At 41.1% G+C, this 26,042-nt stretch overlaps 1 protein-coding gene across 3 annotated transcripts in view; it reads right to left on the reverse strand.

The window, feature by feature from the left end:
• Positions 1 to 26,042, reverse strand: part of LOC121854995 (transcription factor SPT20 homolog) — a 48,014-nt gene that overhangs the window by 10,583 nt on the left and 11,389 nt on the right. Inside the window, exons 2-11 of one of the 3 annotated variants that reach the window (XM_042349814.1) lie at positions 22,412 to 22,556; positions 18,822 to 18,930; positions 15,463 to 15,567; positions 15,106 to 15,210; positions 14,294 to 14,398; positions 13,359 to 13,463; positions 12,244 to 12,390; positions 11,126 to 11,230; positions 10,777 to 10,881; positions 7,858 to 8,142 (exon numbers count right to left, since the gene is read on the reverse strand). In XM_042349814.1, the coding sequence (XP_042205748.1) occupies positions 7,858 to 8,142; positions 10,777 to 10,881; positions 11,126 to 11,230; positions 12,244 to 12,390; positions 13,359 to 13,463; positions 14,294 to 14,398; positions 15,106 to 15,210; positions 15,463 to 15,567; positions 18,822 to 18,930; positions 22,412 to 22,556 (1,316 nt within the window). The remainder of the gene's footprint in view (positions 1 to 7,857; positions 8,143 to 10,776; positions 10,882 to 11,125; positions 11,231 to 12,243; positions 12,391 to 13,358; positions 13,464 to 14,293; positions 14,399 to 15,105; positions 15,211 to 15,462; positions 15,568 to 18,821; positions 18,931 to 22,411; positions 22,557 to 26,042) is intronic. The other 2 variants (XM_042349815.1, XM_042349816.1) reach the window with 2 other exon arrangements.

Here is a 26,042-nt window from a genome sequence, read left to right on the forward strand (position 1 = left end):
TACAACGACCTAGACTCTGAACTGCTAAAGCGGAACGTGTCTCCCCTGGATTTGCTGCTTTACTCCCCTCCCCCTCCTCTCTCTCCTCCCCTCCCCTCTCCTCCCCTCCCCCCATCACCCCTTCCCTTCTCTCCTCCCATAGACGGCGCTGTAATACCTCACGTGGGTTATGGTATATGGCCGTGATCGTGACTAAACACTCCCTATAAAACCGACCTTCGACATTGACACCTACGAGTATTGCTTCATCTACTCTTGCTGATTCTCTTCTTCTTTAATTCCTCTTCGTGGCTCGACTCTTTAACATATCCTTCCTTTATCCATCTACGTTCCTTTATTCACCAATTCTTTCTATAGCCAATTTATTTATTTTATTTATTTTTTCCTTCTATATTTATCTGTGTTTCCTACTCCCATGCACTCTCCATTTATCCAGTCACTTTCCATTTACTCATTTACTCTCCCTTTACCCATTTATCGTCCACCCATTTATCGTCACCTTTACCCATTTATCGTCCCTTTACCCATTTATCGTCCCGTTACTCACTACACCTGCCATCTCTTACCCTCGCCAGCCATAATGCACATGGCCATCTCAGCTTAAACTCACCACTATGACGCAAATCGCTTTTCTTATCCGTGAGCCATGACCAGTGTGTGTGTGTCAGTCCGAGGGCACCCTGGGCACGACCTCAGCTGCCCACCACTCTCACGTCATCATCTGCCCAGCCTCACCTCTTGGTTGGTTATTCTAGACTGTTATTCACTCCTTCTCCCCCCCCCCCCCACCTGTTGACGTATATATTGTTACCAGTCTAAGTTATCCATACCTCAACCTAACCTAACGCTATTAAGTCAGGTTTGTTTTGAATCTGTGGTCTGTTTTTGGTTTTAACATTGATTTTTATTTTTTTGTTATTATTTCTTGTTAGTTAAGATTTTATTATCAATGTTTATCCATCATTTTGTCTCTCTTTATCCCTTCATTATTTATTATTTCTCATCTAAATCATTCCATATATATATATATTCCTTTTCAGTCTCATTTCTATGTAAATTTGAGAACTATTTCTTAAAGATTTTTGTCTCTCTCACTGATCATTCTCAATTGTTCCAGCCGCAGTCAATGTTCTTCCCGAGGTTGTAACGTTTGAACTTAACCCTGAAATACGTGCTCTGATATGTCACTTTTTACGGGAATGTAAATCTCAATGTAATTTTCCCCATGACTCTCTCTCTCTCTCTCGGCTGATCTTACCCCAGAATTTCTAACTGTGAGACAATTAAGTGTGTAATTTCAAGTTGATTCATGTACGTCAGTCTTGAGTGGCGGTTGTACATTTGTATGTGTGTGTGTTCTTGTAGTTGTACTGTTTTGTTCTTCCTCTGTTCTACTAGCACAGTAGTTTTGTTCATCATTCATCCTGTTAGTGGAATTGTTCACCATCCTCTGTCCTGTTATACGATACATGTTCTTCTGTCCTGTTATTCAAGGTGTCCACATCTCTCTCTCTGTCCTGTTCAGTTAATCGACTTGTGTACATCTTCCTCTTTATCATCCATCTTCATTGCATCACTCGATTCTTCCTCCCCACCTCCCTCTTCCATCCCCCCTTCCTCCTCCATCCCCCTTCCCCCCCCCTCTATCCCCCCTCTATCCCCTCTTCGCCTGTCCTGTTATTCGGCCTCTCAGTTTTCCACCCTGATCGTGTTTTTTTACTTCTCTCTCTTAAATTCCTCATCCCCCCTTACGACCTGCTGACCAAGGAGGAGGGACGAGAGGTCAAAGCTATCACGCCCGAGGTCAGGCAGGGTCAAGGTGTACCTCCTCCCTCTCACAGTATCGTCTTGCACTTCCCTCCTTCACCCCATCCCTGCCTCCCTCCCTCCCTCCTTTTCCCCTCCTCCCTCCGTCCTGCCCTTCCCCTCCATCCCTCCTCAGCTAAAAAAAAAATGACTCGGGTATTGTGAGGCGTTCGGCCGTGATGAGTACGGATATGAGGACGATTGAGTACAGCTGTGAGTACGAATAAGTATGTGTGTGTGACTGTATTGGATGGATACAGCTTTAGGTATGAGTATGTGACTTATAAGTATGAAAATAATGAGTTCACGTATGAGTCGGAAGTATGAGGATGAGTACGATACGTGGTTATTATGAGTATTATTATGAGTACACATATGAGCATGAACACATATCTCCCCCCCGAAAAGGTGTGTGGTCAGTGTGGGTCAGTGGGCCGTCACGTGTGTGTTCAAGGATTTTTACTTCTGGGGAAATTGTTCTTTTGTGGAAATCTGTGGGATCTTAAGACGTACATCAACCCCCTGATCTAAGGCGCCATCTGTATGAAATTGTCAGCATAACGATAAAGGTTTACTTGTACGTTATACCTAAATTAATACCTAAAATATGTGTTTATGTGGATATGCCTTTATCTGAAAGCCTAAAGTACCCAATATTTTACACACAATGTCCTTATACGGAAATTATCATGTCCTAAGGGGCACTTTTTGATGTCACCATAAGGCTTAATATGTGTAGTGTACTGTATCCACACTGCCTCAAACGAGCAGCCAGAACTAAGGAACTCAGTTTAAAAAATTTCACATTATGCCTAAAACCTAATTAACGTAATCCTTCGTGTAAATTGTCGTCGTCAGAAAATCATTGTATGTGTAGATTACAACCAGAACTCGTATGTGTGTATTGATGTTTCTCAATGAATCTCACGAATATCTAACATGAGTTTCAGACTAAAGGCGATTCGAAAGTCATTGTCTTCGAAATCAATAAGAAAAACTACAATATGAAGATACTGTTCTCAGCACACATATATTGCAAGACGATATCAAGTGAAGATATCAAAATAAATCAGTGCAGGTAATAACACGGTGTACTGTCAACAATAACAGGTACTCAGGCGTGAGAGAATAGATTTTTTACTCTTCTTTTAACACGCGCGGCGCAAGACGTGGCACGGCGGACCCTGGGAGTGATCACCGGAGATTTCTGTTCCTCTGGGCACATTACGCAATGGTAATCACCAGGTCCATCTCTTGTGTCTGTTCGAGTCGACGATAACGCCAAGACGCCAGCGTGAGAATGATCTTTTTTCCCCTCTGTTCGAAGGTCAATGAAAACTTATGACTGCGTGATAATTGAGCTTATTCAGTGGTGGGTCTCAGTAGCTGCTCTCACTCATCGGAGGCTCAGGGTATCTCTAACTGCTGATGTGAGAACACGTCTAATGGCTTTTGCTTGAGCTGAGGCACAACCACCATGGCCGTCAACATGGTGTCGTAATTCCACCGAGACTGTAATGGCTGGCTTGATGATATTCTCTCATCTTCAGGTTAAGAAAAAATAAAATCACGTATAAATCTTTGGGAATTTGAGTTCAGGTTTGTATGAAAGTTAACTGTTCACTGATTTTCCACAAAATTCATCATGCTCACCCTTGACCTGACAGGTGTGTTATGACCTAACAGTGTTGTGACCTAGCGGGTGTGTTGTGATTTGACATTTGTATTGTGACCTGACATGTGCATTATGACCTAACAGGTGTGTTGTGACATGGCAGGTGTGTTGTGACCTAACAGGGTATGTCATGACCTCGGGGATCTAACATGACCTCGAATGAGTTGTTTTGACCTCGCACGATCCGTCATGACCTCGTAGGGTCCGCCATGACTTCCAAGGGTCCGTCATGACTTCGCAGGATTCGTCATGACCTCGTATTACTCGTCGTGACCTAGCAGGATCCGTCTTGAACTCGTTGGATTCGTCGTGACCTCTCGCAGGATCCGTCATGACCTCGCAGCATCCGTCATGACCTCGCAGTATCCGTCATGACCTCGCAGGATCCGTCATGACCTCGTTGGATTCGTCGTGACCTCGCAGGATCTGTCGTGACCCGTCGTGACCTGGGGCCAACGCTATTCTGAAGATCTCGTCAGGTTGAGACGGTTTTACTTGCGAGTTACGTGACGTGAATTTTCAAGGCCTTCGTGTGTTTCTTTTGGCTGGGCTTATCTCAAGGTTGGTCGCTGGGCGGGGCTGGCGGCCCGTTGGTTCATCCACACTCACGTTCTTGCCCGCACCTTCACACACACACACAGGTGGTTGTGTCTGATGTGCTCATGTTATGATACTGTATACGTGTCCGGTATACAAACACAGTCTGTATTAGGTATAGTGTTCAACATGATCATGGTAATTAATAAGACAAATCCTGGTAACAAGCAGGATATTATCGCGGGTCGAGATACTGTTTGGCTACAGATTTGAAACCACAATTCCACATAGTCTGTTCCTGACTGTTAACGGGGCTAAAGAACAACAGTTATTTCCGTAGTTACCGTTGTAGAAATTATCAAAATCCTACAATAATAGTTTTTCATTCAGTGGCTTTTCTGTTACCGTTTTAATACTCGCAAAAAATATTGTTGTCGTCAGAATCACACTTTTACTGCCCCGTTAACGACCTGATATGTTCTATTGGTGTGTTGGGAGGTGTCATCACGCTCTGGACTCCTTAATAATGACATAGTTACAGTACACGTCTATTAATATCTCCATCATGCAAGATCATACAGTAAAGGAGACATTCAGTGGTATCCGACAGACACGATATAGCGAAGTAAGTAATGATCGGTAACGTCCATCATAAGAAATACGTAACCGGCATACATACGTATAATAGTAAATCACATGTTCGGTTCTTATCCGGTATGGTGATGTGAAAATGAAGTAAATGTCAAACAGGTTAAGGATATTATCAGATAGCCCTCGTCAGTATTAAGTAATAGGACTCGCTGAGCCTAGAGGTGTGCTGTAATGCCTTCGTCTACCTTCCATAGTGTCCACTTTATAACACCTGTAATAGAATTTTTACACCTGCACAACTTTTCGATTCCTTAATATGTGTGTGTGTGTGTATGTGTGTGTGTGTGTGTGTGTGTGTGTGTGTGTGTGTGTGTGTGTGTGTGTGTGTGTGTCCCTTCTCTCTACTGTACGTCTCTCAGTCTCTTCTCCATCCCCTCCTCTGTTCTCTTTTGCCTTTCTATTCCTTCATTCCTCTCTTCTTTCTACGTGCTTCTTACTTCTATTCTTCATTTTCTGTCCTATTTCCCTTCCTCCTCCTTTCTATTCCTCTCTCTCTCTCTTCTCTCTCATTTCCTCTTCCTTTCCCTTCTCATCCTATCCTCTCACATCACTCTTACTCACTTCTTTCCTTATCTTCTTTCTCCTTCACTATACTCTCTCTTTCTCTATCTCTCCCTCTTCCGTCTTCGTTCTCACCCTTCCTCCGCCTTCTCTCTCGAAAGTTCCACAACTCTATCTCCCTGTGATTTACACGTCCTCTGTGTGTGTGTGTATGTGTGTTAGTGTGTGTGTGTGCGTTAGTGTGTGTGCGTGTGTGTTAACTCGTGTCCGGATAACAGAACACCAACCAGTTCCGGCACAGACATAATACGGTTCTGACACCAAGAAGACTTTAATCCCTTATGAAGAATTATAACTTATGACATCTCAATACATAACGTTTTAAAGAGATTCACTATTATTTTTTTATTGCATTTATTATTCATTGCTATTTATTATTACTTATTGTTATTCATTATTATACATATTGTTCTTTATTGTTAGTTATAGTATTGCTGATTTATTAACACGCGTGACTGCCTGACTCGGCGTACAACACGAAGATGGCGGCTAAACTGAAGAAGAAGTAACTTGCTGAAAACTGGACGGGAACTAGATGTGTTGTCTATTACCAGGAAAAAAGTTAACGTAGGAATCTTTGAGAATCCGGATCCTGGGTCGTGGGAAAGTGTGAGAAAATGTGGTTTGGTAATATTGAGATGTGTCCGTGTGTTTATCCTGGAGGGTGTGTGTGTGTGTGTTAATAATGATAATAACACTAATAATAACAACGATAATAATAATACCCAGAGCAAAACATATAAATAAAAAAAAACACGAAAAAAATAAACCCACCAGCTCCGAGTCTTGCGCTGAATGACTGATCCTCCTGTAAACATATGAACCCGTCAACCATGAGAGTAGGAAGAGGTGGTTTTTATTCCTCTCTCATCCTCTCTTTTGTTAATTCTTCCTTTCCATCATTTCTAATCACATGATATTCCTTCGTTTATGGACCGATCGCCTTGGTGAGTCTGTAATTTGGTCTAGTATGAGCTAAACCCTGTCTTTACCTCAATAATTTGTAGGTTAATGTAATCGGTATGTTTTTATCCTGGTGTACCGCAAGGGCAGGTTTTGGGTTCGTCTTGTTTTTGTATATAGTATCAATGTTTCCCTTAGTGGTGATGCTTCATAGTGTATATAATCACCTTGGTGTACATTTTGAGTGAATTTATACCCAATTCTATGATTTTTATTTATTATTTTTCTTATCCGAAAAAAAAGAAGAAAATTGTCAAATAATTTAGATTTGTTGTTTTTTCTTGATTTTCATTTCATTTTAGGATCTATTAAAGTTCTGTTTGATCTTTAGGCGATAAAATGTCAAGCACTACAAAGATCTAGTTAAATTTTTCTTATGGTTTAATTAATAATAGTTTTGTAAAAATTCGCCAGGAAAGTATAGGGAAGTATTTTGAGCCAAGCATCAGCCATTACGACAGTACTTTCGTTATCTTGTTTCATCAATGTCTATTTGTTATCTCCTTTCACCTATGGCTTTCTATTATTTAATCCTCGGGCTTTTTATTTTTATTTATTTATTTATTAATTTTTTTGCGTTTTCTTTGTTTTATCTTATTATTTTTTCAATCGTTTTCATTCTGTAACTTTTTTCTTACATTCAATCTATCATTTTCTTTCTTTCTTTAGGCTTCCTGTTATCTTACTTTATCTATAGTTTTTTATGTTGTCTTCTTTCATCTATATTTGTGTTATCTTTTTCATTCGCCTTGTAGTTATCTAAGTCTCTGGCTCTCTCTTATTTTATCTTCTCTCTTGGTATTTTTTATTATTAAGCAATCTCTCTCATTCTCTCTCTTATCTATTCTCTTATTCCTTCGTCTGTCTTGTACTCTGTCATCTTTTCCTTCTTCATCTTCTTCCTTGGTTCCTTATTATTATTTTTTATTCTTCCTTCTCTTTCTTCCTTCCATCCTTCATTTGATTTCTTATTCATTACATAGGTCTTCTTTGTCTTGTTCCTGTTCTCTTATCTTTCCTCTTCTTGTGCCTCTTCTCTCATCTTTCCTCTTCTTGTTCCTCTTCTCTTATTTTTCGTTTTCTATGTCTGTTTACCTTTTTTTCTATTATTTTCAAACGATTTTTATCCTTTTTTTTTATTCGTGATTTTCTTCAGATGCCCCCAACAAATTGCTTTTTATTTAAGAATATTTTTATTGCTATGTAAACTGTATGTTTTTTATTATTGTAAGTTGCAAAGTCGTTTTTTTTCCTTTGATTTCTTGTCTGAGTGTTTGTGTCTTTTCTTCCATCTATTGTAAGTTGCAAGGTCGTTTTTTTTCCTTTGATTTCTTGTCTGAGTGTTTGTGTCTCTCTCCATCTCACTTTCTTACCATTTCTATTTGCTTTCTATCTCCCCCTCTCTTTTTTTTTCATATGATTGCCTCACCTACACTTTTCTTTCGCTCCTCCCTCTCCCTTCATATTCCTCTTCCCCTTAACTGCATCTTCGTTCCTTCCCTCCTTCTCCCTCTTATGTTCCCTTTCCTTTCTCTCCCTTAATACTCTCCTCCCCCTTACACTTTCTTCCCTCTCTCCCCTAACTCTCCCTCTCCCCCTCACACTTTCTCCCCTAACCCTCTCCCTCTCCCTCTCCCCCCTCTTCACACTCCTCTTCCCCTCACCTGCATATCCAACACAGTGGCGTCACGTTCAGATAGTGTCTCCTTCAGGGATATCAACTCCGCGTAGGTCCTCTGAAGTTGTTCCTCCTTGTTCTTCGTCGCCTGCTGGTACTGGCCGAGCTGTTCGTCTGAGTTGTCCTTCTCCTTTTCCAATTCGATCAGCCGTTCCTCCTTGTCTCTCACCCTCTTGTGGAGTTTCTTGAGCTTCTCTTTACTGTCCCAAGCCTCTCGTTCGGCCTTCTGACGTTGTGTCTTCACCTGGTATTCGAGTTCTTTCACTCGACTCTGGGGAAAACGTCGGAGAAGGTGGTGGTATGGAGGGATGGCTGGGTGGATGGGTGGTGATAAACAGTGCATCCAGGCGGGAGTGGTGAAGGGCTTATTGAAGTCAGGTGTATGCAGGTCAGAGAGGTGTGTGCAGGCCAAGGAGGTGTGTGTGTGTAGGTCAGAGGGGAGTAGAATCCTCAAGTACTACCGTGATTATAAAACATTGGTGCTACTCTGAGTATCTGATTCAGAGTTTGTGCTTAAGGGTAGTTTTGTGTGTGTGTGTGTGTGGTGCTTCAGTAGGGGTGAGGGTTAAGGGCTTTTGTTATGAGTACGATGGTTAAGACACCGTACTCAATATATCTTTAATAGGTGACTTGTAATAATAACAGTGGTGGTCATGTGCGTTCATAAAAAAAAACCAGACGTGGTAACCGTGTGCGTTTACAAAAATCAAACATGGCGGGTAAGTGCAATTCCAAAACAACAACAACAACAAGAAACAAACATGGTGGTCGTGTGCGTTCAGAAACTTGAGATTATGGTCTAGAACAAACACATTTTGGAAGAAAACATAAACTTGAGCGTTTATAAGGTGTTAGACAGGTAACTGGTTATACCTCAAGACCATAAACAATGATATACGATAAACAACCAACCCACAAAAAACTGGTTTCCACACTCAGCCTTTCTTAATATAGACTTGTGAACTTAATGCCCAGATCTCAATGGCTTTCTGCTAATTCATAAGATCATTAAGGTGAGACCAGGTGAGTAATTTTACCTGAGAGTAAATATGTATAAATTCTTAATGAGTAAGTCAGTAAGGTTCAAGATTTATTGTGTTTTAAGTTACCAGAGAGAGCGAGAGAGAGAGAGAGAGAGAGAGAGAGAGAGAGAGATTTTCTTTTTTAAATTAGAGGAGTCATCCGTTACCAGTTATAACCTCTCTCTCTCTCTCCCTCTCTCTCACTAGTTATAACCTCTCTCTCTCTCTCTCTCTCTCTCACTCTCTCACTAGTTATAACCTCTCTCTCTCTCTCTCTCCACTAGTTATAACCTCTCTCTCTCTCTCTCTCTCTCACTAGTTCTAACCTCTCTCTCCCTCTCTCTCACTAGTTATAACCTCTCTCTCTCTCTCCCCTCTCTCTCTCTCTCCACTAGTTATAACCTCTCTCTCTCTCTCTCTCTCCCACTCTCTCTCTCTCTCTCCCTCTCACTAAATAACCTCTCTCTCTCTCTCTCTCTCTCTCTCTCTCTCTCCAGTTATAACTCTCTTCTCCTCTCACTAATTATAACCCTCTCTCTCTCTCCCCTCTCCAAGTTATAACCTCTCTCTCTCTCTCTCTCTCTCACTAGTTATAACCTCCTCTCTCTCCTCTCTCAACCTCTCCTCTCTCTCCACCTCTCACTCTCTCTCCATAACCTCTCTCTCTCTCTCTCTCTCACTAGTTATAACCTCTCTCTCTCTCTCTCTCTCACTACGCTCCTCTCTCTCTCTCTCCCTCTCACCTCTCCTCCTCTCTCTCTCTCTCGTTTATAACCTCTCTCTCTCTCCTCTCCCTCACTACGCTAACCTCTCTCTCTCTCTCTCTCCCCTCTCTAGTTATAACCTCTCTCTCTCTCCCCTCTCACCTAAGCCTCTCTCTCCTCCTCCTCTCTCCTCTCTCCCTCAAAGCTCCTCTCTCTCTCCTCTCCTCTCTCCACTAGTTATAACCTCTCTCTCTCTCTCTCCCCCTCTCACTAGCTAACCTCTCCTCTCCACTAGTTATAACCTCTCTCTCTCTCTCTCTCTCTCTCTCTCTCTCTCTCTCTCTCTCACTAAGCTCTCTACTCTCTCTCTCTCTCTCTCTCTCCCTCTCATTAATCTCTCTCTCCACCTCTCTCTCTAACTCTCTCTCTCTCCTCTTCTAACCTCTCTCTCTCCCCCTCTCTACTAATTCTCCCTCTCTCTCTCTCTCTCTCACTAGTTACTCCTCTCTCTCTCTCTCTCCCTCTCACTAGTTATAACCTCTCTCTCTCTCTCTCCCTAGTTATAACCTCTCTCTCTCTCTCCTCCCCTCTCACTAGTTATAACCTCTTCTCTCTCTCTCTCTCTCTCACTAGTTATAACCTCTCTCTCTCTCTCTCTCACTAGTTATAACCTCTCTCTCTTCTCTCCCTAGCCTTTTCCTGCTCACCCTTCTTCCTTTCTGTCCTTCTTCTTCCCTCGTTCTCTCATCCCAGTCTTCTCCCTCCCTTTCCTCCCTCCCTTTTCCCATTCCTGTGCCACTCTCCCTTCCCTCCTTCCCAACATCACCCTCATTTTCTAACCACCCTCTCCCTTACCTGTGCTCTGGGTTAGGTCAGGTTAGGTCAGGTCAGTTAAGCTTAAGTTGGGTTAGGTTAGGTTACTGAGAATTAGGTCACATTAGCTTAGGTTAGATTAAGGTAGAATAGGTCAGGATAGATTAGGTTAGTTTAAATTAAGTTAGGTTAAGTTAGGATAGTTCAGCTTTGGTTAAGTTAGTTTAGGTTAGATTAGTTTGTTAGGTTTGGGTTAGGTTAGGTTAGATTAGTTTAATTTAAGTTAGATTAGGTTATATTAGGTTGGGTTAGGTTAGGTTTGACTTACAACTCTCTACCATGACACCTTTCTCCTCGTCCCCTTACCTGGATCAAGGGCAGTTTACGATTAGCATCATCGAGGTTTTCCTGGGTATTCTGTAGGAGACCCTTGGTTGCCGCCGCCTCCACCTCCGCCTTCTGCAACGCCGCCTGTGTGAGGGAGGAAAAGGGGTGGGGGGGGGTCATTAACTCAACCACAATGTGACTTGGAAAATGATGTGAGTTCTTAGTAGTATTGATGTGATGAAACAAATACATGGATAACTTATATAGATCGTGTAAAAATAAGTAAATAGAAGTATAAAAGATAATTAATAAACAATCTCTCTCTCTCTCTCTCTCTCTCTCTCTCTCTCTCTCTCTCTCTCTCTCTCTCTCTCTCCTTCCTACGCACCTTCAGCTCCTCGTTGACCTGTTCCTTGGAGTTAATCTGCTGCTGTGCCTCCATCAGTTGTTCTTCCTGTCTGGCCACTTTGGACTTCTCATGCAACACCTTGGCCTGTAGACCAACACGTGACGAATGTTAAGGTGATAACATGTGTAGGTTAGGTGATAACAAGTGTAGGTCAGGTGATAACTAAGTACAGGTTAGGTAATATCATGCACAATATATGAAAATGATAACAGGTGTAGATAAGGTGATAACAAGTGCAGATTAAGTGATAACATGTATGATACAGTAATAACGTGTGTGGGGGTATATTTTAAACATAAATTTTACGTTTAAGGGTTCAGTAAATGGCTTTAAATCCAACGTGAGTTTGAGGATTATTTATATTTCAATCATGTGGGTAATTTATGTTAGAATAGAATGTTTAGTATTAATGGTTATTCAGGAACTTAGGTGAAGGTGGTTTTTACCAGGTTAATTATATACATTTAATGGGTTATTTAATGGACAGGTACTGATTAAGGTTTTAGTCCTGTTATTTATTAGGTGTTAACAGGTAGAAGGTAAGAGTAGTGAGAGCAGGACAAGAGTTAGTAAGACCAACACCAATAACACACAAACTCAGGTGACAAGTGAAGCGCTCTGGTCCCTCGTGCTGCAGGTACACTACGGTGGCCCCTGCAGGAAGAACGTGAGTGGTGCTAAATACAACATCTTTGTCGTGTTCACCTCCAGTCACCGAGATATCAAAGTCCACAGGGAAGGTGAAGAGCCAACAGTGATCAAAGTAAAGATTTTCTTTTGCTGTCCGCTCTTATGTTCATTTATGGTGTAGGGTGTGGCCAGTCTCCTCACACATCATGGTGGGACCCTCGTGTACTATCATAGCGTCATGCAGTTATCAACTCCCAACACCGGATACGAACAGCTCATCAGTAATTATGAGTTTGTTAAGAACGAAATGAAGTGCCCAGTCCAAAATGTAGTGAACAAAATTGAAATGTTAGTTTTCAAAATTGAAACGTAGTTTTCATCGCCGAAAATGTATTTTCTACAAGCAACATGCAATTAAGGCCACCGTCTCTGACCCATCATGCAGGACTGGTCAACCCTTCCTCCACCTTTAAGTCCTCGAGTTCAGCTGCTGCCTTCTCGTCCTTCTCTTTGTAGGCGAGGAGTTCCTCCGTCTTCTCCTTGTTCTGCTGCTCCTGCGCCGCCAGCTGTTCTGCCTGTGACGCCAGCTGCTGCTCCTGCTGCTGCAGTATCTCCTGCAGGGTGTGTCCCGAAATGACTCTATCTTAAAATAGTCTTGACACGTTCTAAAGACATAACACTACTACTACTGATTAAGAACCACGATACACTATGTTGCTGTCTCTGGCTAGGAAGTCTATAACTATGTCTGGTATGGCTACAGATGGACTCGCTCATAAGACTACATGTTGATGGCACTCAGCTGACTCTTGCAGAAAATACCAGATATATTGTTGCACCTTACTAGTACTTGTGACCTCTGACTTCCTGGTCCCTAAAATAATGTATATATAGTATCGTACAGTTGAGGATTTCTTGTGATATGTCCGTCCTCCCTGTCTGTCCTCTCGTGAGTGAACTTGCTGCTGCTCCAACAACTTTGGTCCTACCGGCGTCAAATTTAATGTACTGAATGATGGGTCTAAGGGGGTGACGGTGAGATGATCAATGTATCCAAGGGGGCTGAGATTGAGGAACACGAGCACTGGTGTAGAATAGGTGTATTCTATTCCTGAACCAAATTTTCCTATCTCAAATTGTTGCATCATTTTATAATTATTTAAGATACAGTGTGTGAGTGTGTGTGTGTGTGTGTGTTCGTTCTTTAAGCATATCCACAATTGTAAGTTTTTGAAGATATAAAGAGTTGAAATTTGGTAGGGAGGTGCGGGTAGCCTGGCGAAGCGGGGCAACTCAACTAGTTCCTAATACGTTAACAGTCAAACAAAATACAAACACATCTAGAGTACAGTTCTGAATACATTTATCATGACATCCTGGAAGAAGTAGTATAACAGATGAATAATTATATCCTGCCCTCACTGACCTACAGGTGTGCTCTTAAACATTTGGTCCTAACTAGAATTATGTTTAGCAATCCCCTTTACTGGCTCCCCTCTCACATCTTTATTTTTCTCTCCTTAGTATAAATGTTAGTCTGTGTTACTATATATGTTAGGTAGACTAGATCCCTTTACCATACCTCAGCTTGCTCGCTCCTCGTCTTGAAGTTGTTGTGGGCCTCCTGAAGTGCCTTAAAATGCTCGAGGTTCTTGGAGAATTGGATCTTTATTTCTTCCGCTTGTTGCTATAGAGGGTAGGAAGGTTGAGTTAGTTCCTGATGTACTTGAGAATGATGGCTTACTAATGTGGTGTTTAATGATGTTTTGTTAGTGGATGTTGTTATGATTATTGAGAGTATTATTATTATTATTTATTATTATTTTTTATTATTAATAGTATTAGTAATATAATTTATATCGTTCTTAAAACTCTTAGACTATTATTTTCAAATGGTGATATAATCCTCTTTTTTGCTTCAGGATAAAAGACACTACATAGTTTAAAATACAAAAACACTGTTACTACGTTTCTCTGAGTCACTAGACCTGAAACTACGTCTAGCTACATAACACAAATCACGTTCTACATTGGCTATAGAGCAGAGACGTAACTAAGACAAGATACTAAGGCAAGATATACAAAACTACAGACAAGATAAGGAAGGGAAAGTCATGAGCACACAAATTCTACATAACTTCTACAACACTGGAAAAAGACCCAACACATATAGCTTATAATTGTACCTGTGTTCTACGTCCACTACAGCAACACACTACAGCAAGAGAAACAAATGAATGGACCTCAGTATAAGACGCCTGTTCTCTGGATATTAAGAACCCACACATAGAAATAACAGAGTAGAACACACTTGAAAAATCCCTCTAGAGAACCATTAAGAAATTGAAGAACAAAATTAAAAACATCATCACATTCTCTTCAAGTTACGACATGCAAAGAACAACTCGATTCCTGACAGCTACGAAGAACAAGAACACTTCGTTTTCTCATTTACTAGGAATAATAACACTATTTTTTCTCTCTAAACACGAGCCACATCTTGAGGAGCCTCCTTACCTCTGTTTCCTGATGCTTCTTACTCAGCCCCGTGTATTTCTCAGTGAGTCTTCCATAGTCCTCCTCAGACTTAGCGAGCGTTGACTTGTGGGCCTCTACTACCGTCTGTCGTCATAACCATTGATTAAATTATTTTTTTAAGTTGATGTCTTTCTTGCATAGGTATAAAGGTATAAGTTTTGTGTTGAAAATAATATTGGAAAAATATTCATGTTGATATATGGGTGAATATATACTTCAGATGGACCTGATTACAGTACGTGCATTACACACGTTACTGCCAGACGAAGAAATGGAATTCACTAATGTTATCTTATTTGTGCTATCCATGTTATTTTTTTTTTATTCCTTACAATGTTGTGATCCCTCAGAGATTATCACGCCCACTGTGTATAGCCTGATGAGCACACATGTGATTTAATGCTACATGTAAGAGAATCATCAAAAAAATGCCTTACTGTTAAAATTTCGAATAGATTCAGAAAACATGAGAGGAGGTGTTTGTCTTGTATCACTGACCTATTGGTGTGACAGACCATAAAGTTTAGTAAAAAAAAAAATTATGTGTTACTTAGTAGAGTCTGGTGGGATGAAATATAACAACTCTGGGATACTGTGACATTTGATGATCGATTTTCAAGTGAGTGGAATGAAGATATACTTATATTTTATGTGTAAACAAGATGGTATGATCATATATTGCACATACATTATCAAAAAGTTACATATACTATTTCTTATACTATTATCAGTATGAAATTCATGTATCTCTCTTTGTCCCGTTGTTACCGAATACCTAAACTCAAAATTACCTGGAGTTGTTGAAGCTGGTTGGTGAGTTCCTGGGAGTGTGTGTTGGCGGTCCCCAGCTGAACCTTGACGCTGGCCACCTCACCCTCCAGCCTGGTCACTGCCTCCTGCGAGTACAACAACAACAACAACTTGATGACTTATTTTTTGAGTTTGGGTGTTCTTATTATGAGAGAGGTATTAGGTAGGATGTTATAGGGAATTTATAATTATGTAACTAACAATGACGACCATGATCACTAGTAAGGTTCGTATCGTAATTCCCCCGAGAGACAGACGCGCCATCAGATGGAGACTGTTATTTTGTTAATGACATAAACGCCACCGTGACAGAGGCTCCCCCCAACACCCTACAGTACCTGCTGCTCTTTTATCTTGGCCTCTTGTATGGAAGTCGCTTTCTTAGCCCTCGTCAGCGCCTCCTTCGACGTCGCCTGGGCCTCGTTCGCCGCTGTGATCTCCTCCTGTGATGGCAGTGACGGAGGAGCGGGTTAATAGGTGACAAGATCTGTGTTGGTTGTGATTCTACAATGAGCAGATGTTTAGTGTGTGTGTGTGTGTGTGTGTGTGTGTGTGTGTGTGTGTGTGTGTGTGTGTGTGTGTGTGTGAAAAATGTCATAGATATGTTGCACAGAATCTTTATCTCTCTCACACACACACACACACACACACCCCTTCTCTCCCTTATAGTGTTGTGTTTCTGGCTAAGGAAACCAAAAATCATTAACATACAATTGAAATGAGAAGAACCACAACACAACTGACCTAATTCCTTCCTCCTACCGTGTATGTAAACACTTATTCCCTCCCTCCCCCGGTATATCGCATGATCAAACACTGTCTCTGAATGTATATAAGAAGCATTGAAGTCCTTCCTTTGTCCACGGCGAATACGGCTCCCTGGGTTAATGCACTTCTGACGCTATCAAATAATTTGCTTTTGTCATGGAGAGAGAGAGAGAGAGAGAGAGAGAGAGAGAGAGAGAGAGAGAGAGAGAGCCACATCAGGTGTCTATATTCTTCCTCAGGTAATTGGGTTGACCTTTTATTTACTTAACAACTCTGACTTTTGTTTCGACAAGTTACATATTGACCAGTCGATTCTATTGTTGTCTTAAGAGTATTTTACTAAGTGGAAAGTAAATAGAGGAACCGATTTAAAAGTTAAGGAAAGTTATGAAAGTAAGGTGAAATTGAAAGTGAGAGGGGAAACAAAAGTGAAAGAGTGAGAAGAAAATTAAAGAGGGGAAAATGAAAGTAACTGGAAAACAAAAGTGACAAGAAAATAAAAGGAGAGATGAAAGTAAGAAGAAAATGAGTGAAGAAAAATTAAAGTGAGAAGAAAAATGAAAGTGCAAGGAAAACAAAAGTGAGAGAAAAACAAAAGTGAGAAAAACAAAAGTGAAGAAAAACAAAAGTGAGAAGAAAAAAAACCAAAAGGTATATATAGTCATGATTTTAATGTATTCAGTGAACTTCAACTCTCAGGGGTGTTCAAGCTCCGTTAATCGATACTTTCTCTCTACACAAGACAACACCCTGTCAAGTAGACCTTATCCAGTAATACTTCTTCAACCTTGTGAGTGAGGTATAGTGAGGTAATGTGTTATATATTGTAGTATGTATTAAAATACTTGTAAACAGCCAGGGTCTTTAACTCATTGTATTCATGGGGTTAAGTTGTCGTACTCAAGGGGTTAAGGTATTGTACTGAAGGTGTTAAGTTATCGTACTCAAGGGGTTAGGGCATTGTACTCAAGAGGCTAAACACTGTACACCTGGTTTTAATTTCTACAGGTACATTGGGTATATTGAAAAGATCTACTCCCCTGTTGAGAAAAAAAATAATATGTATTAGTAATTACATTTAGTTACGTAAGATCAATACATTCTTATTGATAGAATTTCTTCAGTTTTAATACATTATACATTATACATTATACCCATGGTGTATAAATATGATTGTATAAAAAAATAGTGCCAATATCGTCAAACAATATCATGAATGCAAATATGTTTAAGAATTTGCTGTGATTATCATTATTTGTACAGCCCAGAGGAGACCAAGATCCTCTTTCTATGGCTAAAGAAATCATGACTTATTTTTGTGTGTTAAGGAAAGTTTTTAGTGATAGTTTCCTCGACATTTTTTGGCGTATCGTTATATGAGATACTTTGATTATTCCTTGTAACTGAACGTGGAAAAATGTCCCGTTTTGATTGACTTTGCTAAAACAGATACACACAGACACAGTCACAGACGGACACACACACACACACACACACACACACACACACACACACACACACACACACACACAAAGAAATATGAAAATTACGGTGACTCTTCCTTAAATACATTCAATTAAGGCCACAAATTAAGCATAGACTCAAGTGAAGGAAAAAAAAACACATTCCCACGTTTTCCTGAATGGTGGTAAGTGAAGGTATCAAGTTAACGTAGAGGCTGTGTGTGTGTAATTGCAATGTTATTTCTTGGATGTTATTTTTGTACTTCAGTTTACAAGTCAACAAGTTAGGTACAGTCCCCTTCACTAGTGCGTTTACAGGGGCTCGTCGGGTGTTTATTTACATTCTACAGAAGGAAACTCACAATAGTAAACATACTATCGAATCAAAGTAAAACAATGAAACAAAAATCTCAATGCAATGATTCATGGAATATTTATATGACAAACCCCTGTAAACGCACTAATGAAGGGGACTGTACATTCTTACACATTAGTTACGAGAAAAAAAAGTCGTCTTATGAACCTTTGTGAATCAAGACTCTGAATAGGAATTTCCTCTTGGAGTCCCTGGCTTTCTCTCTGTCCTAACTATGTCTTCCGTGACCTTACTTTAGCTTATATGAGCTTATCTTACCCTCCATGACCTTACCGTATTCTCCATGACCTTACCTTATCCTTCATGACCTTATCTTACCCTCCATGAACTTACCTTATCCTTCATGACCATATCTTACCCTCCATGACCTTATCTTACCCTTCATGACCTTACCGTATTCTCCATGACCTTACCTTACCCTCCATGACCTTACCTTACCCTCCATGACCTTATCTTACCCTTCATGACCTTATCTTACCCTCCATGACCTTATCTTACCCTTCATGACCTTATCTTACCCTCCATGACCTTATCTTACCCTCCATGACCTTACCTTACCCTCCATGACCTTATCTTACCCTCCATGACCTTATCTTACCCTCATGACCTTATCTTACTCTCAGTGACCTTGTCTTATCTCCTATGAGTAGACCACAGTGAGATACCTTTTGAGCTTACTTAACTTGACCTTAGTGACCTTACCTAAACCTTGGAGACCTTACCTGAGCCTTGGAAATATTACTTGAGACTTGATGACTTTACCTGAGTGTTGATAAGACAATGCTTGACCTTAGTGATCATATCTGAACCTTAATGAGCTCATTCTTGGCCTTAGTGACCTTACCTGAGCCTTGGTGAGCTAATACTCGACCTTAGTGACCTTACCTGAGCCTTGGTGAGTTAATACTCGACCTTAGTGACCTTACCTGAGCCTTGGTGAGCTAATACTCGACCTTAGTGACCTTACCTGAGCCTTGGTGAGCTAATACTCGACCTTAGTGACCTTACCTGAGCCTTGGTGAACTAATACTCGACCTTAGTGACCTTACCTGAGCCTTGGTGAGCTAATACTCGACCTTAGTGACCTTACCTGAGCCTTGGTGAGCTGGGTCTCGACCTTGGTGAGCTTGGTGAGAGCGTCAAGCTTCTCGCTGGCGGCCACTGTGGCTTCTGTTCTGGCGACCGACGCGTCCGTCTCTCTGTGGTGAAGCGAGAGGTTAGGTTAGGTTAGGTTCCTGCTGATGGTGGTGACTGAGGGGTGGTGAGTGACTAATGTGTGGTGAGTGACTGATGTGTGTTGAGTGACTGATGTGTGGTGAGTGACTGAGTGGACTAATGTGTGTTGAGTGACTGTTGTGTGACGGATGTGTGTGTGTGTGTGTGTGTGTGTGTGTGTGTGTGTGTGTGTGTGTGTGTGTGTGTGTGTGTGTGTGTGTGTGTGTGTGTGTGTGTGTGTGTGTGAATAACATCTTTGACAATTTTATGAGAAGAATCCTGAACACTGGTTAATGTTCCTTGAGATTAACCCCTTGATATATACCCTCTATGACTCCTGTACTATATGTAACTAATAACACATGTAGTAAAGGAAATGGTTAATGTTAAATATGTAAATTTTTTCATAGGTGGAGTGGGAGGAATAAAAACGTAAGGTAAATTCACTCCTGGTTGAGACTCTTGTTCAAATTAACGTAACTCACTTTCTGAAGCAAAAAAAAAAAAATCTCACTTCACTGCTATCCTCGTTTTTCGACCATCTCTTAACAGCCCACTTCGCTTGTTTCACTTAATCTTCGCCAACTAATCTTCGTTAAGTTCAGAAGTGATTGATAAATGAGTTCCGGGGTTATCGTTACTTAGCTTAACCAGGCATTAAAGTATATGAAATACACCTTCCACGCTGTCTTAATATAATTATAGTAGGTACCAATAATCATTAAGTTGACGGAGTGAAAAATTTCTAAACACACATTTCCTTAAAACGTCATCTAAATGGCTGCCCAAAGTATTATTGGAATGTGAATATACGATCCATAACTCAGTGTGGTAAAGAAGGGAGAATAAGCAGGTTGATGACAGCGCCAGTAATAACATGGCGGCGGGGCGGCGAACTAGAGCCCCAGGTGGCAAAGTTCACACTCACCTCAGTAGTAATTTCGCCGTCTGGCCAGAGATGCTGCCTGATAGCTGCCGTGATTTATTTCCCATACTTCATCGGCCTAATTGGCTTTTAAGTATTGCTTTAAAGGTCACGAACGTGTCATAACAAGCTCCGTTTGGGTGGACGCGGAAGATAAAATGGTCAGTAAGCTGATTATTGCCTGTTATTACGTTTATTATTGGTTAAATTAGCCACCGAACATGACTCGGAGAGGTGAGTGGACCCTTAAGTTCAACACCTCAATCCCACATTCTTAAAATTTCCTTCGTTAAAATTTCTCTGAACTGTGAACTGAAGTAATGTAATCACCTGTTAGATGATGAGTCAACGGCAAATATTGTAGACGTGACGAAAATGGCGCGTGTTAATTTACTGAGACTAAACAGTAACTAGATTGGCGTCTGATACTCATAGTGGCAATAACACCTTCAACCTTGCCATAGCGTCAACAACTGTGTATAACAAAACACTAAAGTCAGCCGTAGTTTATAGGAATTTTAAACATGATTTCTGGAATATCTAACTGACTGGTCACGTTCTTGGTGTTTTAATATATCTATGTAAATATTTCATCATCTTTGGTCTATTGTATATTCATCATTCTTTATTATTTGTTTTTGCACTAGACAGTAATATGAAAAATAATGAAAGTTTAGGTTAGGCTAGGTTAGGTTAGGTTAGGTTAGGTTAGGTTAGGTTAAGAGTAAAATTCCCTCTTTTTTTTATATTTCAGTTTTTCATCACTATCAAAAAATAACCCCAAATTTACACCTTTTAAGTTGGATAAGATTAACACAGGTGTATTGGTTTACCTGGCTATAATCAGGAGTGCCAGGGTGTATGTATATCAGTCAATAGCAGTGTAAGAAATAAATCATATGGTACCATCGTTATCGTCCTGTAATAACCGTAAACACTAATGAGGGATTCACACACACACACACACACACACACACACACACACACACACATGTAGGTTAGGTTGAGTCAGTTGAAAGAAGGTGTTCAGTGGAGAAGAGGAAGAGAAACTGCGGTCAAGGAAAGTAAAAAAAAAAGGGGGAGAAGGGGAAGAGGAGGAGAAGAAGAAGTAAGGAATAGGAAGAGGAGGGGAAGAAAGAGGAGTTTGTGGAAGAGGAGAAGAAATGAAGAAAAAAGAGAAGAAAGAGAAATAGGAATTTGAAGAAGAGGAGGAAGAGAAGGAAGAAGAAGAGTAAAAAGGGAAGGAAGAGTCAGGGCGGAGTGTTATCGATTAATTAATGAGGCACAGGTGTGAAGGCTGCTTGGTTGAGGACGTGTGGCCCAGGTGTGCAGACCACTAACTCACCCAAATATTTACACAGGTGGCGACTCATTCCCTTCGTCTGCCCTTCTTCGTCTCTCTGTATTATCTATATCTATCTATCTATATGTATGTCTGTCTGTCTGTCTGTCTGTCTGGTAAAATGGGAGAGGAAAGAAATTGTATCACTTCGCTGGTCTAACTCCTTCCAATATATTGCTGTGTTCCTGGTCATACATACATACATACATACATACATACATACATACATACATACATACATACATACATGCATACATACATACATTACATACATACATACATACATACATACATACATACATACATACATACATACAGTCTTCTGGGCAGAAGAAACACACATCGACACTCACACATAGCAAACAAGGACGAGGTTACTTACACAAGAAGAAAAACACGGACGAGGAGGAGGAGGAGGAGGAGGAGGAGGAGGAGACGGGTGCTTAGGCTTGACCAGATTGCCCCGGAGGAGGCTAGTTTATTGGGCACCCCCTTACATCTTATGCAAGGTGAAGCGCAGAAGCGTTTACAGCGCCCAACAGGGAAGCATGCTAAGTTCATGCTTACCTTTATGACTCATGCATTAAGGGCGTGGAAGCCTGAAGGGTCATAGGTTTTGTCAGCAAGTTACATAAAGTGACAGAATGATGAGGGTGTTGGGGGGGAATTCCCGGTACATTTCATCTGTTTATGACAAAGCGTGGCAGGTCCCTAATAATGCCAAGTGCCAGACCTGTCACTAGGAGGAGGGATATCTGGACAGGGAGGGACGAGGTGTTGGTAACGGCTGGGGACCTGTAGGAGGCTTGACCTGTCACCGGAGGTGGGTTGTTGACCAGAAATTTGACCCAGTGAAAAAAAAACGTAAAAATTGAAAGAAAAATGAAAAAGTGATAAAACAAAATAAAGATGATTGAAGAGGAATAAATAAACAAGTAGATAAAATAAGAGGAGAAGTTGATGATGAAGAAGGGAGAACAAAGGACACAGAGAGAGAATTGGGGAGAATAGAAGAGGGATGAAAGGAATGTTTGGGTATTTTGACACGACAAAATTTCTAAGATCAGGTTTATGGTTAGCTTTGGTTTGGTTTGGTTTGGTTTTTGTTTGATTATGATTAAGTTAGGTTAAAGATTATCATTTGGTTAGGTTAGGTACATCTAGTACTGTCTTATACGGAACCAATGAATGTACTCACAGCTTCTCCACCTGTTGTCGATGAATGCTCCTCTCTGCGGCCAGCTGGGTGTTGAGCCTGTGAACAGTGACCACCAGAGCCACTGTCGCCCCCACCAGTGCCACCAGCGATATCCATGAGAACCAGGGCGTCCCTCCTCTAGTACCTGACGAAGGTGGGGAATAAAAAAAAAAAATAAACGCATTATATAAACATTAAAACAGAAGAGGATATAAAGTGAAAATAGTGAATTCACGAGTTTATTTTTTGTATTTGTTTTATTTTCTTTAGTTTTCGCAAGAGTAATAAAGACAGCGGAGTTTATTGTGGGGATATGGGAGTGGAAAGATAAATGTAAGAAAATAAAGATAATGCGATAATTTGGAGGTAAACAAATAATTAACATGTGAAGGAGTTAAATATACATGAGAGAGAGAGAGAGAGAGAGAGAGAGAGAGAGCACGATGTCAGTGTTATTCCCCCAGAGATAAGGAGTGGTTCAAGCGACAATATTAAATAATTGACCAACATCTACACAGCGACCCCTCCTATTACCACAGACACAATATCCAAATGACGTATTTCTAGGGAGGAGAATTTGCAACACAATAATAATGATGACAGACCCCCACTTTACATACATACATACATACGCTTTCGTTAGAATATTATACTAATCTCCCTAACCTAACCTAACCTAAGTTTCAGTCACCACCGACCTTGGCTGATGACCCGCCGGTAAAAACCGTTTGACTACAAAACCCATGAAAAAAAAAAAACACGCTCCAGGAGGGAGGTTTGGGAGTGATCTGTTTGACCCGGTACGTAGGCTTGTCCGTGGCGCCGCCGTCCTTGTGTTTCAGCCAATACAATCGTTCCTCTTTTAAATAATTACAGTTACTCTACTCTCTCTCTCTCTCTCTCTCTCTCTCTCTCTCTCTTAAACAAGTTAAGTACAAAGTATTTTTATACCATTAACATATCATCATTAACTATATACATCTAGAGTCGACCTGTTTGTTGTATCGATAAACTAACGCAATTTTTATCCACTAAATCACTCGAGGATTTTCCAGATATATTTACTGATATAATTATATATTTTTAATTATATATCTGTTCTCTGTAAGGAGGTTCAGGTGTCTTAAATATCATACCATATATAACAGAGATGACACTTGATACACCGTGAGAAAACACCGTGTGTGAGTGTAGTGGTCGCTGGGGGGAGGCTACTGCTGGGGTACTTAGGTAGGTAGGAGGAGGTGGAAAAGGAGGTGGAAGAGTAGGAGGAGGAAGAGTAGGAGGAGGAAGAGGAGGAGGTAGACGAGAAAGAGGAGGAGGAGTGTGTGTGTGTGTGTGTGTGTGTGTGGTTAAACAAGGGTGTGTATTGGCACCAACTTTCTTTTCCATTTTTTTGGCTGCCTTCCTTACTCGTGCCAGTGCCAATTTAACCAGCAGGGTGAACATCGAGTACTGGGTGAAGGGGGGTCTTTTCAACATAAGACGACTCCAGACAATAACAAAACTGTCGGCAGCTTCCATTACTGAACTTCAGTAAGCAGACGACCTCACCCTTGTTGCTCTTACTGAACACGGCCTACAGGAGATCCTGAACATCTACGCAGACGCGTATGCACACTTTGGCCTTGAGGTGAATGTACGTAAGACTCAGATTCTCTTTCAACCTGCCCCTGGTTCAGACACACCTCCAGCATCCATCCAGCTTAACGGTACTACCCTCTCTAAGGTTGCCCACTTTCGGTATCTCGGCTCCCACCTGTCCACCACCGCAGACATCGATGAAACGATTCAGCATCGGATCAGATGTGCATCTCAAGCCTTGGGCGGACTCCGAAATTGTGTCTTCAGCTGTAGGGAGCTGAAATTATCCTCAAAGTTTCACCTATATCGAGCAGTGGTCCTGCCCACTCTACTATATGGCAGTGAGACATGGGTCACATACAGGAGGCACCTGAAGACACTTGAAAACTTTTACCAACGTAGTCTACGTTCCATCCTCCGAGTTCGCTAGGAAGACAAGAGAACAAACGCCATTTTTCTCGCTGACACCAACTATAGGAGCATCGAGGCTACCATTACCCATGAACAACTACGTTGGACTGGCCATGTTACCCGCATGGACGACAGTAGACTGCCAAAGCAGCTACTTTACAGTCACCTGGAAGACGATTACTCCACATCGTAACGCTTGGAGGAGCACCACACGAGAAGGTGTCAATACTTTCGAGTTAGCCCGACTGCAAACCGAGGCAGACAAGCGTCAACTCCGGAAAGACACTGCCACCGCCCCTCCCGCAGTGGATGGAGCCCTCCGCTTGTGCAACGAATGTGGACGACCCTCAAAACTCACTAACCTAGGTGACATCCCTAATAACTCATATCATTGTATCATAGCTGGACGATCGTCATACTCGATTCCGAGTGACAGCAAAGTAATAGTAGTAGTAGTAGTAGTAGTAGTAGTAGTGTGTGTGTGTGTGTGTGTGTGTGTGTGTGTGTGTGTGTGTGTGTGCGTGCGTGTGTGTGTGTGTGTGCAAAGGGGGAATTAAGGAAAGATGCGAGAATGGGAGAGAGTTACAGGGAAAGATGAATGTGAAGGAGACATCTACCAAGATACACACATATAATATTCATATACATACATTCACACACAATACATACACCAACATATTAAATTACACACACCCACACGTATTAAAAAAGCAAGATCGATTCCAAAATTCCAGTCACGTAAAGACTTACCAACAAATTCTTCACACAGTGGCTGGCAGCTCTACTTAGTGTTCTTTATAATCAACCATCACCCAGCTGTTGTAGGTCGTGTTTACTGAACCATTCTCACTCACGTCTACATCATCTTCAAACCGTTTTAGTAATTTATATATTTACTATTACTTATTTTCTAATATATATGTAATCACCGGCACTTTAAATAACTACGTACGGTAAGGGGAAAAAATAAATCGGTGTATCTACGTGATTTACAAGAGTTTCCAAAGACAACAATGACGATGCATCTTTACAATAGCCTCGTCACGTCTCTCTAAAAATTTGCCCTGTATGACTTGAAGAGTGCGTTGTGATGGGCTGCCAGGGAAAGTTTTATAAACTTTATTACACACAACGTCACCCTTTTTTTTTATCTTGTTTTTACTGCACTATCGTCTCAACAGTGGAACGATTACTTGTATTTGGGAAACTGTCGTGTCATACGGTCAAGGAACGCTGCTTTCAATGTAAATTCACAGTTGGTCGACCTTATATCCGGTCTGTCAATATACCAGCAGCTGAGTGACCAGTGTAGGACCTCTGTTTTATACCAGGGTCATTGTACGTCACTCTGTAGTCATCAAGTAGTCACACCCTCAGGTAGTTGTTAATATATCAGTGTTGTACAGTATATCCCCACACAAACCTCAATTGGTACTCTCCTATTCCTCCCTCCCTCCCTTCCCTCTCCCTCCCATTCCCCTCCCTCTCATTCTCTCTTTCTTCACCCTCTTGTTATCACGAGTCATACATACTTCTCCGTTCGTGTCTTCCACCTATAGGTTTTCAGTCAGGTGTGTGTGTGTGTCCCATCTAAAGCCATACACTAACGTCTCCTCTACCAATCCTCAGTTATCTT

The sequence above is a fragment of the Homarus americanus genome, unplaced genomic scaffold (assembly GCF_018991925.1).
Source record: "Homarus americanus isolate GMGI-L3 unplaced genomic scaffold, GMGI_Hamer_2.0 scaffold33275, whole genome shotgun sequence".
Lineage (NCBI taxonomy): Eukaryota > Metazoa > Arthropoda > Malacostraca > Decapoda > Nephropidae > Homarus > Homarus americanus.